Source organism: Delphinapterus leucas, chromosome 13 (genome assembly GCF_059928025.1).
Source record: "Delphinapterus leucas isolate spDelLeu-1000000601 "Yukka" chromosome 13, BTC_Dleu_Yukka2, whole genome shotgun sequence".
NCBI lineage: Eukaryota > Metazoa > Chordata > Mammalia > Artiodactyla > Monodontidae > Delphinapterus > Delphinapterus leucas.
In genome coordinates, this window is record NC_143141.1 from 63,427,851 (window position 1) to 63,447,336 (window position 19,486).

Consider the following 19,486-nt stretch of genomic DNA (forward strand, 5'->3'; position numbering starts at 1 on the left):
TGGGCCTTGAGGACAGGTTGTGGAGAAGCTGCTGATTTTTGGAGTCACATTGTTAGTTTTAATAGAAATTCACCCATTATAACCCAATTTCAGTGTTTTGTACTAGAACACTAAATCCTTTTTTTTTTTTTTCTTTTTTAGATGTGTTGTTCACCCGCTTCATTCATCTTTATCCAGTGAAGAGCAGCAGGCTGTGTTTGTAAAACCTCCTATCGGTGTAACTAAGATTATAATTTCCACCAACATTGCTGAGACATCCATAACCATCGATGATGTTGTCTATGTCATCGATTCTGGGAAAATGAAAGAAAAGAGGTATCCTCTTTTGGTGATGTAAGAGAGGGGCTAACGATGCCTCATTTGGAGCAACACAGCTGTTAAAGGCTAATGCTATTAAGCTACATGGATTACGTTTGAAAAAATACTTTATGAAAACTCTGTAGATATGAGTGATTCTGTAGCTAGGATCATGAATCTTATATTCAAACAGAGGTAGAAATTTTAAGTTTTTACCTTAGAAATAATTATTTTTCCTCTTTTTCTTATATGCTTTACATGTGCTTGAATGAAAAAGAATTGGTATGGGAGGTGATGGAAATGTTAATTACCAAAAGGTTGGTAATCATTTCACAATGTATACATATATCAAAACATCACATTGTACACCTTAAATATCTGTAATTTTTATTTGTCGAAAATAAAATGAAAAAAAATTTTTTTAATTGAATAAAGAAACTGTATGTAGTATATAGTACAGAAACCATTTAAATTAGCACAAAGTGCTCCCACCACGGACTCAGCTACCCCAGAACATGCGGGACACTGTCCTTCTACAGAAGTAGGATGGTTCATCTGTTCTGTCCATGCTAAGTAAAATTTTGGCCACATTTTTATAAAGTAACTGCTTTTTACCTTTTCTTTTACTTTATAGATATGATGCCAGCAAAGGGATGGAAAGTTTAGAGGATACTTTTGTCTCTCAAGCCAATGCCCTGCAAAGAAAAGGTCGAGCAGGTCGTGTTGCTTCTGGGGTCTGCTTCCATTTATTCACCAGCCATCACTTCAGTCACCAGCTTCTAAAGCAGCAGCTACCAGAAATACAAAGAGTGCCATTGGAACAGCTCTGTCTGAGGTACATCTTGATCCTTGTGTTCTGCTTCCGAAAGGTCCCAACGTTTCTCACCCTAAGTTCCACGTTTTCTTTTTCTTAGTAGAAGATGTTTTGCTAGGCGTGGACTTGGATGAACTCATTCATTTGCAAAGAAAGAGCTCTTCAGTGTTGCCTTTACCATTCCTTTTAACTTTCTACACATAAAGATCTCTTGCATTGCAGAGGATGGCCCTAAAATAGCTTAAGAATACATTTATAAGTCAGGAAAGTAATCTAACTTATCAAGAAATTTCTGCTAGGGCAACACCAATATTAAATCATCGCAGGGGGAAATCTACACCCTCATTATCAGTTAGAACAAAGTGAACAAAAACAATTTGAAAACACCATTATTTACCTGATGAACAAACAAGAACAAATATCATAAAATAGGATTTAACGAATGAATGATTGAACTCAGTGTTACTGAAGCTGGAGAACCTTTGGTTCAACCTTTCTGAAACTTTGCGTAGCGTATATAAGAACTCTAAAACTAGGGGCTTCCCTGGTGGCGCAGTGGTTGAGAGTCCGCCTGCCGATGCAGAGGACACGGGTTCGTGCCCCGGTCTGGGAAGATCCCACATGCCGCGGAGCAGCTGGGCCCGTGAGCCATGGCCGCTGAGCCTGCGCGTCCGGAGCCTGTGCTCCGTCCGCAACAGGAGAGGCCACAACAGTGAGAGGCCCGCGTACCACAAAAAATAAATAAATAAATAAATAAAATAAAACTATCCATGCTCTTTGACTGAGTCATTATTTTGAGGGAGTATGCCCATAAAATGTTTACCCAAAGGGAAAAAAGTTACTTGTACAAAGATGTTACAGCTCTTCTTTTATCCAATAGGTGTATTTTGAGAGGCTTCCATCACATTAGTAAAAATGTAAAGGAATTATAAGTGAAATAAATAAACTTTATATATGTTAGATTTTTCTCTTTCGAAAATTGCCTAAATTCATAATTTAAAACAGCTTCTCAAGAGCTGTTACAAGGCAGGACACAATGCAGGTTAATTTTATAAACAATTATTATGCAATTTCAGATGTGGGAAAGAGAGTAGGTGGATCATTTGAATTTTATTTCATGATTTGAACCCACTGTTATAGAAAAAAGCATTTTGGAAGTTTATAGAGAGAAATTTATTCTGAATCTCAGTAAATTTCAGAATCTGAAAGTGTTTCTGTAACTTATTGCTAGGAGAAGTAAAAGACATAAGAGATTTTTTAAAAATTTATTTAAACTGGCATGGTTTGGTTTATGAAAGCATATATTTGGGAAATTATAAATTATTTTCATTCACAGAAGAAGCTTACCTCTTCGTGTCATCCCACCAGAAATAAAAATGACAAATTGTTTTGTTTTCTTTTTTCAGAATTAAAATTTTAGAAATGTTTAGCACTCATAATCTCCAGTCTGTGTTCTCTCGGCTCATTGAACCCCCGCACACTGATTCTCTCCGTGCCTCAAAAATACGGTTACGAGACTTGGGAGCATTAACTCCAGATGAAAAACTGACCCCTCTAGGGTATCACTTGGCTTCTCTGCCTGTAGATGTGAGAATCGGAAAACTAATGCTGTTTGGGTCTATCTTCCGCTGTTTGGATCCTGCTCTCACCATTGCTGCGAGTTTAGCTTTTAAGTCTCCTTTTGTAAGTAAACAGCATCCATCTGAACTGGAGTCCGTAAGTCTCTAAGGGGACCATGGGGGCTTCAGGGTTATGTGAGCCCCTAATACTTTTCCTGTGAGTATATTATATGTGAATCTTTCAGGCACAATGTGTCTTAACTTTTATTGGATCCTCAAAGAAATCCATGCCCCAAATAAAGATTAAGAACTAGAGAGCCAGCTTATTTAAGTCATCTAAATGTGCTTTTTATGTATCTGCTTTACTTGCTCATTATAGGAAAACCAGAAAAGCAAGCAAGCAAAAAGTGCCCCTTCCTGATTTTAAAAAACAATAAATATATTGGAGTACTTTTTTCAACAGCTTTATTGAAATATAATTCACCCATGTAAAGTATACAGTAGTTTTTAGTATTGTGCAGTCATCACCCTAGTCAGTTTTAGAACGTTTTTAATCACTTCATAAAAAAAAACCTCTTAGGGGCAGGACAGGAATAAAGATGCAGACGTAGAGAATGGACTTGAGGACATGGGGAGGGGGAGGGGTAAACTGGGATGAAGTGAGAGAGTGGCATGGACATATACACACTACCAAATGTAAAATAGATAGCTAGTGGGAAGCAGCTGCATAGCACAGGGAGATCAGCTCGGTGCTTTGTGTCCACCTAGAGGATGGGATAGGGAGGGTGGGAGGGAGACGCAGGAGGGAGGAGATATGGGAATATATGTGTATGTATAGCTGATTCACTTGGTTATACAGCAGAAACTAACACACCATTGTAAAGCAATTATACTCCAGTAAAGATGTGAAAAAAACAAAAAACCACCTCTTAGCTGTCACTCTCCTGTTTCCCTCCAACCCCCCATCCACTCCATTCATAGATAACCACCAATCTCCTTGCTATGTTCATAGATTTGCCTCTTCTGGACATTTCATATTAATGAAACAATATAATATATAGTGTTTTGTGATCGGCTTCTTCACTTAGCATAATGCTTTTAAGAGTCATCTATGTTATAGTATGTATCAGTGCTTCATTCCTTTTATGGCCAAATAATATTCCTTTGTATGGGTATACCACATTTCGTTTATCCATTCAGCACTTGAAGGACATTTGGGATTGTTTCCACCTTTGGCTATAAACATTCATGTACAAGTTTTTATGTGAACATATGTTTTCATTTGTCTTGGGTGTATACCTAGGAGTGAAATTATTGGGTCAAATACTATTTAACTTTTTGCGGAACTTCCAGACTCTTCCAGAGTAGTGGCATTTTACATTCTACCAGCATTTTATCAGGATTATAATTTTTCCACATCCTTACTAACACTTGTTATTATCTGACTTTATTATAACTGTTCTAGGTGGTGTGAATTTGTGGGTTTTGATATGTATTTCTCTAATGGCTAATGATATTAAACATCTTTTCAGTTTCTTATTGTCCATTTGTATATCTGTCAAGAAATGTCTATTCAGATAGTTTGCTCATTTTTTAATTGGGTTATTTGTCCTTTTATTATTGAGTTATAAGAGTTCTTTATATATTCTGGATATAAGTTCCTTAACAGATACATGATTTGCAGATATTTTCTCCTATACTATGGGTTGCCTTTTTCACTTTCTTGATCTGTTCTTTGAAATACAAAAGTTTTTATTTTTATGAATTCCAATTTATCTAGTTTTTTGTTGCTCGAGCTTTTGTTGTTGTCATGGTTAAGAATCCATTGCCAAATCCAAAGTCTTGAAAATTTATCCTTATGTTTTTTCCTGTAAGTTTTATAGTTTTAGCTCTTACATTATGGTCTTTGGTCCATTTTGAGTTAGTTTTTGAATATAATGTGAAGTAAGAATCCAGCTTCATTCTTTTGCGTGTGACTCTCCTGTTGTCCCATCACCATTTGTTGAAAAGACTGTTCTTTCCCCACTGAATGGTGTTAGCATTCTTGTCAGTAATCAACTGACCATAAATACATGGGTTTATTCCTGGATTCTCAATTCTGTTCTATTGAGTTATATGTCTATCCTTAGTCCAGTTCCATGCTGTCTTGATTCAAAATACAAAACTCTAGTTTTGTAGTAAGTTTTGAAATCGGGAAGTGTGAGTCCTCCAACTTTGTTCTTTTTATTAGTGTCTTGAGGATTTTTACATTCATAAGAGTTATTGGTCTGTAGTATTCTTTTCTTGTGATGTCTTTATCTGGCTTTGGTATCAGAGTAATACTGGCCACATAATGATTTGGGAAGTGTTCCCTCCTCCTTTATTTTTTGAAGATTTTGTGAGAATTAATGTCAAATCTTCTTTAAATGCTTGGTAGAAATCAGCAGTGAAGCCACTTGGTCTTTTCTTTGTGGGTAGTTTTTTTTTATAATTAATTCAACCTCTCCACTTCTTATAGAGTCAGTTTTGATCATTTGCTTTTTCTAGGAATTTGTCCATTTCATCTAAATTACCTAATTTATTAATATATAAACATAGTATTTTATAGTCCTTTTTATTTCTGAGAGCTTGTTAATAATATCCCCTTTCATTTCTGATTCTAATAATTTGAGCCTTCTCTCTCTTTTTCTTGATCAATTTAGCTAAAGGTTTGTCAGTTTTGTTGATCTTTTCAGAGAACCAGCTTTTGGTTTCGTTGGTTTTCCCTACTGTTTTTCTGTTCTCTATTTTATTTATTTCTGCTCTTTGTTTCTTTCCTTCTGTTTGTTTCAGTTTTAGTTTGTTCTTCATTTTCCAGTGTCTTAAGGTGGAAGTTTATTGATTTGAGATCTTTCTTCTTTTTTAGTATAGACATATACAGCTATAAATTTTCTTCTGCAGACTGCTTTAGCTGCATCCCATAAGTTTTGGTATGTTTTGTCTTCATTTGCATTCATTTCAAGTATTTTCTTTTTTTTTTTTTTTGGTGCATTGGGTTTTCATTGCTACATGCAGGCTTTTTCTAGCTGCGGCGAGCGGGGGCTACTCTTCACTGCGGTGCGTGGGCTTCTCACTGCAGTGGCCTCTCTTGCTGTGGAGCACGGGCTCTAGGCATGCAGTCTTCAGTAGTTTTGGCGCATTTCAAGTATTTTCTGATTTCCCTCTCTAGTTCTTCTATGACTCATTGGTTATTTAGGCATGTGTTGTTTAATGTCCACATATCTATGAGTTTCCCAGTTTTTTCCTTTTATTGACTTCTAATTTCATTCTGTTGTGGTCAAAGAACATACTTTGTATTATTTTAGTCCTTTAAAACATACTAAGCTTTGTTTTATGGCTAAGTATATGCTCAGTCCTGGAAAGTATTCCATGTAAACTTGAAAATGAATATTCAGCTGTCTTTGGGTAGAGTGTCACTCTTCCTTTATTTTCACCATGGCTTATCTCAGATAGGTAGGGGAATAGATGTAATAATTTTCTTCAGTTTTAATGTTATACTTCATGGAATTGTAAACTCACAGATCTGCAAAAAGATCTTAGTTCAGCCCCCTCATTTAACAACAGATGACAAAACCAAGGGCCAGGCTAGGTGATGTAGCTTGCTCAGAGACATACAGTCAGTATTATTGTGAACAAGACCTCCATTGCCTATTTCTCAAATCATCTAAATAACCTCTCACTGTCTGTTTTCTTTTATTGGAATGCAGAAATTGTTCATTAGAAATATTGATGTCATCCTTAGCCAAAACTGAACACCTGTCCTTTGCTGGGTTCTGTAAACATAGTTAATTCCCAAATGTAATCCTTTTCCCACTAGTCTTCCTAAAAAGGAAGAAAATTTATTTTCAAATAGAAAATAAAATTTTATTATTGTTGTGTTAGCTATAAAGGTGTCCAAATATATGAAAATTAGAAGCACCGTAGTTGGTTTAGAATGATTTTCAGTGTGATACAGCTTGGGCCTCAGTGTAACTTGCTCTTGCTGGTGTCTTTAGTACATGTGTATGTTGCAGCAAGAGAAGGCAGTGAAAATTAAGTTCTCAGCTGATTTTACTAATTTGTAGGGAAAAGGAGGACCTGTAAACATTATTTTTAAAAGGAAAAAAACATGAATTATGGGTATAGAAATAGGGGAGACTTAAGTATAGAAGATGAATAAGAATCTGTAAAATAAAGATACCACAGAGTTAACAGAATCTTAGATTTTAGATGTAGCTTTTAGAGTGAGTGGCTCTTTGATGACATCTTGCCACTAGGAAGTAAAAGACCCAGTAGAGGTTATTTCGGGTGGGCAGATGGACTCACAAGGACAAGTAGGACTGTTAGCTTGGCACTTAACCACCATAATTACTTTTAACTAGCCACCCACTGTGTACTCTGTTCCACACAAAATACTTCCCGAGGCACCTGGCTTCAGCAGTAGGAAAGTGCCGTTTGAAACCTTGGGTAAAATGTGTCCTTCAAACCTGGTTTTCCTCATTAGGTATCTCCCTGGGATAAAAAAGAGGAAGCTAACCAGAAAAAGCTAGAATTTGCATTTGCAAACAGTGATTACCTGGCCCTTCTACGAGCATATAAGGTAAGCATACAACCTAATAGCTGAGGTTTATTACCAGAGTTGGCACTAAAGACAGTAACATTTTGATTTTCTCCAAAATTTAGGGATGGCAGCTAAGTACGAAAGAAGGCATGCGTGCAAGTTATAATTACTGCAGACAAAACTTCTTGTCAGGAAGAGTTCTTCAGGTGAGTTGTTTCTGTGGAAATTTGTTTTCATTCATTTTCTATTGTAGTAGCGCACCAGAGGGTGTTGCAACTTTATCTTGCTTGTCCTGCCTTGACATTGAAAATGTTATTTTTGGAATATGCTTGGCTTTACCACCTGGGTAAAACAGACTCCTGAACTATGACATCAGGCCTTTTGTGCTGAACCTTTCAACTGATCTGTTCTTCCTCTTTTCAGTGAATCTGTGTTTAACTTCTGTGGAGGCTAGGGGAATATAGGCACTCTGAAGATTACTGCTTACTGGAAGTCAGTTTTTTCCATAGTTATACCAAACATTCATAACCCGGATCCATAAGCCCCTGAAATTGTATGCAAAGTCATACCCTTATACATAACGTGCATTATTCTGGAGAAAGGGATCATAGCTTCATCAGATCCTCAAAGCGGTCTATGACCATCGCCAAACCCCTTACCCTCTCCCTAAAACCAAAGACTGAATACTGAACCACATTTTCTTTGTTAATTCTTCTGTCCATCAGAGGCTACTATGTCAATAACAAGTACACAAGAAAGAGAAAGAAAGGTTTATTATCTTCTGTGTAATAACAGGCAGGGCTCTGTCTTCTGTTGTAACAGTATTTTAGGCCGCCTTCCAAAGTGGCATGAAAAGCCAGAATAGGGCTTCCCTGGTGGCGCAGTGGTTGAGAGTCCGCCTGCCGATGCAGGGGACCACGGGTTCGTGCCCCGGTCCGGGAAGATCCCACATGCCGCAGAGCGTCTGGGCCCGTGAGCCATGGCTGCTGAGCCTGCGCGTCCAGAGCCTGTGCTCCACAGCAGTAGAGGCCACAACAGTGAGAGGCCCGCATACCGCAAAAAAAAAAAAAAGCCAGAATAATAATGGTGCATTATCTTTACAAAGCATCTATTTCACTCAAAGATTTTGAGGCTCGGGAGGGGGAAGGACTTTATTTCTATATTAGAAGATGTCTTGGAATAGAACACAAAATTAATGTTCGTAGTACTTACCACTACCTGACAGCTAGTTCTCTCTCTACCCCATAAGCTCCATCAGAGACGAGATTTTTTTTCTTTATTTTTCTCTTTTTTTTTTGCGGTATGTGGGCCTCTCACTGTTGTGGCCTCTCCCGTTGCGGAGCACAGGCTCCGGACGCGCAGGCTCAGTGGCCATGGCTCACGGGCCCAGCCGCTCCGCGGCATGTGGGACCTTCCTAGACCGGGGCACGAACCCGTGTCCCCTGCATCGGTAGGCGGACTCTCAACCACTGCACCACCAGGGAAGCCCCAGAGCTGAGATTTTATGTTTTGTTCAATACTGTATCCCCAGTGCCTAGAACAGTACTTAGCACATAGTTGATGCTCAGTAAAATTCATTGAATGCATGAATGAATGGTTATTTAAAATGAAGTAAGAGACCTCAAAACCATCCCAGTATTTGCCTTTATTCTTCTCTGCCTTTAGGTGTACTGCAGTGAGGCGTTTTGAGAAGACAAAGGCTCTAGCTTTATTCTAAGTACAACAAACGCAATGATTTTCAATCCTGGCTACACATTAGATTCACCCGAGGGAGCTTAAAAAAAAAAAAAGTAAAAATACCCAAATTCCACTCCAGGCCAATTACATCTGGATCTCCAGGGGTGGAGCCTGAGCATGTTTATTTTCCTTGTTGTTGAGTTCACCAAGTGATTCTGATATGCTGCCAGGGTTGAGAAGCACTGGTCTAAAGGGTATTTTATATGTAAGGTGCAGTAATATTTTCTTGAGTCATTAAGAGTTTTAAGTATAAAATAATATTTCTTTTAAATTACATTTTTTAGTAAATTTATTCTTTTTCTTTAGGATGTGTGTAGATTTTGCTGTGATCTATGAGGGCCATCAAACAGCTACCTCTGGACTTCACTAAAGTCCAGCTTAGATTGTATTGTAGAATGTTTTGTGTTTCTTTTTTTAATCGACTTTTTTTTAATAATTTATTTATTTTGGCTGCATTGGGTCTTCATTGCTGCATGCAGGCTTTTCTCTAGTTGCGGTGAGCGGGGGCTACTCTTCATTGCAGTGCACAGGCTTCTCATTGTGGTGGCTTCTCTTGTTGCGGAGCAGGGGCTCTAGGCGCCTGGGCTCAATAGTCGTGGCTCGTGGGCTCTAGAGCGCAGACTCAGTAGTTGTGGCTGGCGCACGGGCTTAATTGCTCCACAGCATGTGTATCTTCCCAGACCAGGGCTCGAACCTGTGTCCCCTGCATTGGCAGGCGTATTCTTAACCACTGCACCACCAGGGAAGTCCTAGAATTAGTTTTATTAAGATATTAAAACCTTGTCGTGAAATAGAACTCTGGTATATTTAACTCCTAGTTATATTTTACCATGTTATACATCTGTGATTGACAGTCCAAGAAAATACTTAAATTGTCATCAGATACAGGGTAGCATTGCTTAGCTTTCCATTCCTTTGATTGTCATTATCTGCTTTTCTATTGTCTGATATACAGCTCATATTCGAACAGATGCCAGAGGTTTGTGCTTTTCATTCTCACACTTGTGCTCAGATGCAGAAAGGGGTTTCTAAATCTAAACCACTTAATAGTATTCCTATTCGTAGGGAAAATGTGAGCCAGCCAAGTTCACAAAGTAAGAGAAAGAGGGAAGGTTCTGAGGTGGGTGTTCTGCATCTTTGAAGAGAGAACACTAACCAGTGTAGGCTCGGGTAAGGCACTGAGAGGACCTGGGCAGAAAGGAAGTAGGGACACCAGACAGTGTCACAGCACCTGGAGCTAGAGTTCCACAAAGTAAAATACGTTTTTGGCTGTCCTAAGAATTGCGAGGAAAATCAGACCTACCCAAAATCCAATTAATGGTTTGTTTTTTTTTAACGTAATCTAGAATTAAATGATCTTTGGGTTTTCTGAAATTTGTGAATTTCTGTGTAATGGTTTTACACTGCTGGTTTGTATGAGTGAAAACTGCCCTTTTGTGAATGAAGAGACAAGATAATCTTCATACCTGTTTGGTAAACCCATATGAGTCTCATTACTATACACTGAACTAATTCGTTTTTGTAGTCATTCTTACCTTTGATAAGTTGATGCCCCTGCTTAAAGATTTTTTCCATTTCTTTCAGGAAATGGCCAGCCTCAAACGACAGTTCACAGAACTGTTATCGGATATAGGCTTTGTAAAAGAGGGACTCAGAGCAAGGGAAATTGAGAAAAGGGCCCAAGGAGGAGGAGATGGTATCTTGGATGCCACAGGAGAAGAGGTAAAGAATGTGTAGTTAGTTCTTACTTCTCTTTGATGATCACACTCATAGTCTGTTACCTCAGGAACACTTGTAGGCCTTGATCACTTAAGCCCTATGAGCAGTGGGTTAGTGGCATTCTTGATTTTCTTTCCACAAATGTCACCTAACACTCAGAAAAACAAGAGTTTTTCTGTTGATTGTTGCTTGTTTTTTTTTTAATTTCACATTGGTTCTTGGTAGGTCCATCAGAGGTAGAACGGACTTTCCAATAATGTCTTCTTAATCAGACCAGCCTTTTTCAAACCCAGGATAGTTTTGTATGTAATAAGTATCAGAAGAACAATTCAAGATGAAACCTGATGCCACTCTGTTCTAAGTACAGTTAGTACTTTCTGGAAATTGTGAACATCTCATGAACCAGAATCTTTCTCTCGACTGATCCTTAGGAACACTGGCTTTGTAACTGCTCTGCAGAGATCTAGAAAGTAATTGTGGACTTCTTGGAATGGGTACTGTGTGAATGTGGTCCAGTAGATTTTTTTTTTTTTACTTAGAAATAATCTTTCTAGCAAAGTGATAGAAATGAGATGCTTTTTAGAAATCAAGAGAAATATAATAATTTCCAGGGATAGACAGAAATAGCCACATTACTTTAATGCTGTATTTCTCACAGGCTAACTCAAATGCTGAGAACCCCAAGTTGATATCAGCAATGCTGTGTGCTGCTCTGTATCCAAATGTAGTGCAGGTAAGGAAACATTTTTCCTGGGTCCTCCCACTTCCTGTTTGATTTTAGCCAAGGGATGTAAGACATGCACATTAATCATTTTAAAGACACACACACACAGCCTTCTAAGCATAGTATATATTTCCAATTCTTCAGTTCCCCAAATGTGTTGATACATCATTCAAGAACACATTTATTGTATAAAATAAGGTGCCTTTTTAATCCTTCTGACATTATGACATTCCAGGAATTAAAATGGACATAAATGTCACTGTCAGCCAGTCTGTGCATAACTAACCTATGTTAGGTAGAAATTTGATTCTACTACAATTTCCCTTATGCCCTCTACTCTGGACTAAAATTAGATAAGAACAAGTCAGTGCCTTGTCATGGGACCGCCTATGATCCCCCTCTTCTGGAAACCCTACCTGAATGTACTGTTGGACTTTTACCTGAGATTTGATTATCCAGTCCTTGTCAGACTTAGAATGTGAATTTGTCAGAGTACTGAAGCATTTCTCACTTAACTTTTTGATAAATGTTCAGTTGATGTCTCCTGATTCATTTATGGCTTATTTTTGCTTAGTGCTTGCATGCTTTTCAAATCATTTGAAATTTGCTTTAAAAAAAAATCATTTGGAGAAAAGCTGTGGAAACACTTAAAAAATCAGGGGTGAGGGGGATGAATAAGCAGAGCACAGAAGATGTTTAGGGCAGTAAAAATACTCTGCATGGTACCATAATGATAGATAACATGTCATACTTGCCCAAACCCACGGAATGTACAACAACAAAAGTAAACCCTAATGTAAACTATGGCCTTTGGGTGATGATGATGTGACAGTGAGGTGCTATATAGCCACTGAGAAGTATGTTTTAGGAAAATATTTATAGAAAATGATCCTATATTAGTTTTAATACATTTATATTTATTTCTATATATAAATATAAATCTAACAGAAAACTAAAATGATGTATGTCAAACATTAATGTTAGTTATTTCTTAATCATGGGATTACAGGAGTTATTATAGGTTATTACAAGATATTGAATATTGTTCCCTGTGTTATATAGTAGTAATGTTATTTTCTACAGTAAATATGGAGGTGTGTGTGTGTGCACATAAACTTTTCATTTTTTTGTGTGAAACAGTCTGTTTTTCACTATTTTGAAAAATTCATTTGGAAATGTTGGCTTGGTATTGGAATTGTCAGCAGATTCCTGGTCCAGTGTTGCCAGCTGAATCTCTTTCCCTGATAATCAGGGCAGACCTGAAACATCAACGTGGTTTCTCCCCCATGTGGCTGGTGTGTGGTATAGTCACCCAGAACTACATTTACATCCACACCTCCTCATGGTTAAAAAAAGAAAAAGAAAGCATGCTTATACTGCTTCCAAAAGGAAACAGAGAGAGGGAAGCAGCAACAAGGGCATTCAAACAAGACTTTTTTTGTCAAGGGATAGATCCTACAATGGAAATACGTATTTTATATATATATATATATATATATATTTTTTTTTTTTTTTTTTTTTTTTTAACAAATACCTGTTGTTTAGGTGAAAAGCCCAGAAGGGAAATTTCAGAAGACCAGTACCGGAGCTGTCAGAATGCAACCGAAATCAGAGGAATTGAAGTTTGTCACCAAGAACGATGGATATGTACACATTCACCCTTCATCAGTGAACTACCAGGTCAGGATGGCTGGGTATACTTACAGTCAGGTTCCACATCCACAGATTCAACCAATGCGAATTGTGTAGTACTGAGTGTAAGTGGACCCATGCAGTTCAAAGCCTTGTTGTTGGGGTGAGAAACAGTCCCTTCACTTCAGCCAAACCTTGTTCTATCACTCACTGTCTTTAGCAGCATCACTGACTTGGGGAAAGATGAATAAGCACAAATGTACTGGAAATTGAACTATTAAGCCTGCTTTCAGATATAAAATTGTTTCTTTGTGGTGGTGATTTAAGAGGTCATGATGTAATTCTCTCACGCCATCTGTGCCTTAAGAGGCCATGACCTGTGCTTGTCGATCCAACTTCCTCAGCTCTCCTTCTTCCTTCAGCCAATTGCTGGGAGGCTTCTGCTCCCACCCCTCCACTAAATTCATCAGAAGTCATGAATAACCTCCTAGTTGTCAAATATAGGGAACAAATTCCCTAGCTCTCATCATTCTTGACTCATGAAGTTTTTGACATTGCTGACTTCCCTACCTCTTGACACTATCTTTGATGTTTTTTGCTTCTGAAATACCACTTTCTTCTCTCTCACTGATCATCCCCCTCTAGCCCCTTTACCAGATTCTCTTCCCTTACTCTGAAATCGTGGTTCTATCCTTGTTCTCTTATTACAGTGCACAGAATCTTCCTGAACCACCAGGGCACAACATCGTGGTTCTAACTGCCACCTACATGCTGACACAGACCCCAAATCTCTCTCTCTCGTCCTGGGCTTTTTTTTCTGAGCTGTCTTGCTGGAAATCACCACCTGGATGCCTTCTAGTCACCTCAAACTCAAAAGCTGAAAAATCAAACTCATTATCTCTGAATTCACTCCTCTGTGCTCCCTGTCTTGGTGAAATGGGACCATCCAAATCAGAACCCTGGAGTCACATGGACCCTGCTTCTTTTCTCCTGATGCCAGTCTAATTGGTCACCAGGTCCTAACACTTCCACCTTTTGACATGTCTCAGATTTGCCTACTTCTCTTGTCCCTGCTGCCATTTCCTCAGTTCAAACCCCAAATATCTGTCTCTTGCCTGAAGTACTAATCTTACTTCTGGTGCTTTCTCTCTCCAACCTTTTATACTACTGCTCCCAGAATCATCTTTACAAAACACACATTTGATCATGTCATACCCTTGCTTGAAACTCTTCATAGATGGAGTTTACTGTAAACTCTCCTACGACCCTTCACATCTAGCCCCTTCTTAGCCCATGTCCCCTGCCCACTCCTGTCATTCTTTATGCTCCAGCAATACCAGACTACCAACAGTGTCCCCCGGTGCCATGACACAGGACACACTGTCCTCTATGCCTGGAATGGCATTCTAATTCCCCAGCAGGCTCCTACTTATCCTCCAGGCTCCCATCATATATCCCTTTCCCAGTGTCCCTCTCCAAGTTGCTCCTTACTTCTGTTCCGTCACTGTGTAGTGTGCATTTTTCCACTGTTGTACTTATCACATTATTTTATAGCTTATGGTATGTCTCATTCTTGGACTTGTAAAATTCCTGAAGACAGGAGTTGAATTTTATTCATCTCTGCCTTCTTGATGTCGAGCACAGTGCCTAGCCAGCATAGCTGAAAGCAGATGCTCAATAAAGCTTCATCTCGATAAAGAGATGAAGGAGGAAGAGAGGAAAGGAGACTGCAGGAAGGGAGTTTGAAGTGTTAGGGCTGGTCAACCTGTGAAACTACTGAGTAAAGTGTCAGCAAAGCATGAAAAGAAGTGTTAAGCTCAGGAGAGTCTGAGGACCAGGAAGTCATCTGCCCTCTTGGCTGCATGTGTACTTGGGAACCGGGGGCCCAAGTTACCTCCACTCGTCCTCTCCTGAGTTTACCATGGCATTTCTTCAGTGAATCCAAGTCATTCATGCATCCACTCAGTATCTGCTAGCACCTCCTCTGTGCCAGGCATTGTTGCAGGCCATGGAGGACAGCGGATGAGCTAGGGAGGCAAGGTCTCTGCCCTCAGGGAACTTACATTCTAATGGGGAAGACAGGCAAGGAATAAGTAAACAGATAATCTCAGGTTAATGACAAATGTTATGAAGGAAAATAAAACTGTAAGAGATCGAGAGTGACAGAAGAGGGGCTTTTTTTTTTTTAAACTATAGTTGATATACAGTATTGTGTTAGTTTCAGGTATATAGCATCAGATTCGTTTCCACTATAGGTTATTACGAGATATTGCATATAGTTCCCTGTGCTATACAGTAATCCTTGTTATTTATCTTTTATATACCGTGGTGAATATCAGTATTAATCCCGTACTCCTAATTTATCCCTCTACCTCCCAAGAGGGGCTACTTTACATAGAGTGACCAGGGAAGAACTCTCAGGAGAAAACAATTGAGCAGATCCTAAATGAAGTAAAGGGCAAGTCATGCAGGTATCTAAAGAGAGGACATTCCAAGCTGAGGAAATAAGTGCAAAGACCATGAGATGGGAGCATATTTGGTGTGTCCCAGGAAATGCAAGAAGGCAGCCAGTGCAAATGGAGGGGATGGTTAGGGGTGGAAGTGGTAGATGAGTTGGGACAAGTGGTCAGGGATCAGGTCGTGTAGGATCCACAGAAGGATCTGAGATTTTATCCTTGGGAAATCTCTGGAGGGTTCTGAGCCCTAACTGGTTTTTAAAAGATCACTGTGGCCTCTGTATGGAAAAGAAACTGTGAAGGTGCAAAAGGGCAGGTACATAGGAAGCCATTGTAGTGGTCTGTATGAGATGACAGTTTGCATGAGGTGGTAGCTGTAGAAGTGGTGAGAATATGTCAGTTACTCATGTATTTTGAAAACAGAGCTGACAGGACTTAGTGATGATATAGATGGAGTGAGGGAGAGAGAGCCATCAAGGATGGCTCCTAAATTGGGAGCTTGAGCAACTGGGCGCAAACTGGGTGAATGGGAGTATCATTTAATGAGATAGTGAACACCACAAGGAGGGGAAAATTGAGAATTCCTTTTGAACACAACAAGTCTGAGATGCTTGTTAGATGTCCGAGTACAGACATCAAGTAGGCAGTTGCACATACAAGGCTGGAGCTCAGGGGAACCTACAGGCTGAAGGTAATTTTGGGAGTCATTGGACAGGTGATGATTAAATCCCTGGGACTGGTGGAGTTCCCCTTATGTTGCCAGTGACATAACTGTCATATGTTTCAGGTCAGACACTTTGACAGCCCCTACCTGCTGTACCATGAGAAGATCAAAACTAGTCGTGTGTTCATCCGAGACTGCAGCATGGTGTCTGTGTACCCGCTGGTCTTGTTCGGAGGAGGACAAGTGAATGTGCAGCTCCAAAGGGGAGAGTTCATTGTCTCCTTGGATGATGGTTGGATCCGTTTTGCAGCAGCTTCACATCAGGTAAGGGATAACGAGTCTGTCGCATGAGACTCAGGCCATGAGGGGCTCTGATAATAGGAAGTATAGAGCATTTCTTCAGGGAACAAGGACCACAGAGCTGAGTAAGAGTGAATGATGGGTCTGCAGGGGACACTAAGCAAGACTGAGGCTGAAGTGAGGCCAGTGGGGGAGCCTTAGTAAGAGTTGAGGAAGCACACTAGGAGGGGAAGCCCAGGACAGTCGGTGTGAAAGGCTTCGGACAGAAGCTATGAGGGAGGTGTTGGCACTTCCTAATTGTTATACCAATACAAGTTCAAAGAAAATCAAAATATAGATGAGCAGAGCTAAGTAAAAATCACCCTGATTCCACAACCACCATTAAAAAAATGTCTCAATTATTTACTATATGGAGTCTCTAGAAAACGTTTAAGGGGGAGTATATTTAAGATATAAAAATGTTTAATATTTGCATCTCTTAGAAATCTTCTATTGCAGGAGGCAGAAACACCAACTCAGACATTACAGTTAATTCCCTTTAAAGTCTGAAGCAGCACAGCCCAGGAGAAATATATGTGCCACATACCTAATAATTTTTCCAGTAGCGACATTAAAAAAAAGTAAATAGGTGAAATTAGTTTTAGTATTTTATATAACAGAAGACATCTAAAAAGTTTTAATTTCAACATGTAATCAATATAAACAATTGAGATTTTTATACTCTTTTTTCATACTAAGTCTTCAGAATCTGGTGTGTATTTTATACTCACAGCGCATCTCGATTCGGATCAGGCACATTTCATGTGGTCAGGAGATTAGCCACATGGGACAGTACAGGTCAAGAGGGCCAGGCAGTGTTGGTTTGATTCAGCTGCTTAACAACAAAAGCCTGTCTGGCCCTGTGGTAGCAGGACGGCTGTAGCGGCTCCTGGGTCACGTCCGTGCAGCATATACTGTCCAAAAGGGAAGACAGAACGCTTCTTTCCTAAAAGTTCCAGCAAACCTCCTCTCCTAAACCAACTCCTGTGGCTGAAGAATGTCATGGACTCTAAGGCCTGGACCCCCTGAACCATTCACTCTGGCAGGGCACATGGCGTGAGCCTGCGTGATGCAGACAGAGTCCACGCTGCAGGGTTGCCAGACAGAGGAGCAGCAGCCGAACAGATGCTGGCAAGACACGCACAGTGGCACTGCGTCAGCACAGGCAAACCGCCGTAAAACATGGAGGCTGTCTCCCAACCCTGTCCCCACCAACAAAAGCGGACAAATTCCAAAGTTAAAGAGATTTTTTTGGTTTAACATCTGCCATTTTTAATTCTCCATTTTCCTGCTTCTCCTCTCAGAGCAAATTGTAAAAGCCGACCAAGCTTTACTATGGAGCACACTATATAAAAGCCATATTTCCCGATTTAATCTTTTCTTTAAATGAGATGTGAGAGAGGAGGCTTTTTAAAATGGACCCCACTTAGTATATTACAGAGCTGACATTGAGTGTATGTTCCTATAATTGCATCAAGAAAGTTTAGAAGCAGTTTTAGAAAAAAACGTTTAGTTCCCCCACCATGGAATTAAAATAGCAGAAATCTAGAATAATGATAATCATAACTGGAGAATTTCCTTTAATAACCTTTCCTCCCCTGTTGGTCCAAGCACTGCTTACATTGCAACTTTCATTTTAGGTGGCTGAATTAGTAAAGGAACTTCGCTGCGAACTTGACCAGCTTCTCCAGGATAAGATAAAAAACCCAAGCATAGATCTGTGTACCTGTCCTCGAGGGTCACGGATCATCAGCATGATTGTGAAACTTGTCACCACACAATAAAGACCAGGCTCGGGAGAGTGCTTGCTACTCACCTGCTTGCTCAGCTGGGAAATGACGGCAGCACCTCTACCTCGAGCCTGCAGCTCCGCGATGGGGCTGCCCTGGTGAAGGAGCCCAGGGCAGGCACTGCCAAGTCAGCTGAGGCGACGCACACCTTTAGGGAAATTTTCCACACTAAGTATTTCTAACCAAGCAGTGGGCATTCCCAGCACAATTTGGAGTGTCGATGTGAGTTCGAAAACCAACTTGCCTGTATTTTTCTCTCTGACTGCCCTGGAATGAATGAAATTCATCTGATTAACAGGAAAGTGAATATTTAATACAATTCTGTTTTAATCTATGTATTATATTTCTCCTAGCTTTTTACTGGGGTGAGATAAAGGGCATGAGGAGAAATATCAGTTGTTTTTTTTTCTGTCATAAAGGCTCAACTGAAAGAAGTCAGAACAGAGAAGGAAAAAAAATCATGTGAGCAAGAAAAATTAAAATTTCATTTCGGCTATAGGCCATTACATAAACTTCATTCGTGAGGGATTTTTACTCATTAAAGTTCAGCTTAAAAAAACCAAATTTAATGAGCACTTATTTGTTATCAGAATGTGAGCTGGTTTTATCCGTAACACACTTCTTTTTTTTTTTTTAATAAATTTATTTATTAATTTTTGGCTGAGTTGGGTCTTTGTTGCTGTGCACAGGCTTTCTCTAGTTGCGGCGAGCAGTGGCTACTCTTCGTTGTGGTTCACGGGCTTCTCATTGCAGTGACTTCTCTTATTGCAGAGCACGGGCTCTAGGCACGTGGGCTTCAGTAGTTGTGGCATGTGGGCTCAGTCGTTGTGGCTCGCGGGCTCTAGAGCGCAGGATCAGTCGTTGTGGCACACGGGCTTAGTTGCTCCACAGCATGTGGGATCCTCCCGGAACAGGGCTCGAACCCGTGTCCCCTACATTGGCAGGCGGATTCTTATCCACTGCACCAGCAGGGAAACCCCACACTTATACTTTTTGTTTTTGTTTTTGTTTTGCCGTACGCAGCCCTTTCACTGTTGTGGCCTCTCCTGTTGCGGAGCACAGGCTCCGGACGCACAGGCTCGGTGGCCATGGCTCACGGGCCCAGCCGCTCCGCGGCATGTGGGATCCTCCCAGACCGGGGCACGAACCCGCGTCCCCTGCATCTGCAGGCAGACTCTCAACCACTGCGCCACCAGG

At 40.0% G+C, this 19,486-nt stretch overlaps 1 protein-coding gene across 4 annotated transcripts in view; it reads left to right on the forward strand.

Moving 5' to 3' along the window:
* Window positions 1–18,946, forward strand: part of DHX57 (DExH-box helicase 57) — a 56,868-nt gene extending 37,922 nt beyond the window's left edge. For all 4 annotated transcript variants that reach the window (XM_022574036.3, XM_022574033.3, XM_022574034.3 and 1 more), the window contains 10 exons: window positions 142–315; window positions 932–1,132; window positions 2,518–2,794; window positions 7,172–7,267; window positions 7,351–7,434; window positions 10,550–10,687; window positions 11,343–11,417; window positions 12,954–13,088; window positions 16,284–16,484; window positions 18,140–18,946. In XM_022574036.3, coding sequence (XP_022429744.1) covers window positions 142–315; window positions 932–1,132; window positions 2,518–2,794; window positions 7,172–7,267; window positions 7,351–7,434; window positions 10,550–10,687; window positions 11,343–11,417; window positions 12,954–13,088; window positions 16,284–16,484; window positions 18,140–18,283 — 1,525 coding nt within the window. In that variant the 3' untranslated portion in view covers window positions 18,284–18,946. The remainder of the gene's footprint in view (window positions 1–141; window positions 316–931; window positions 1,133–2,517; window positions 2,795–7,171; window positions 7,268–7,350; window positions 7,435–10,549; window positions 10,688–11,342; window positions 11,418–12,953; window positions 13,089–16,283; window positions 16,485–18,139) is intronic.
* Window positions 18,947–19,486: the final 540 nt, after the last annotated feature.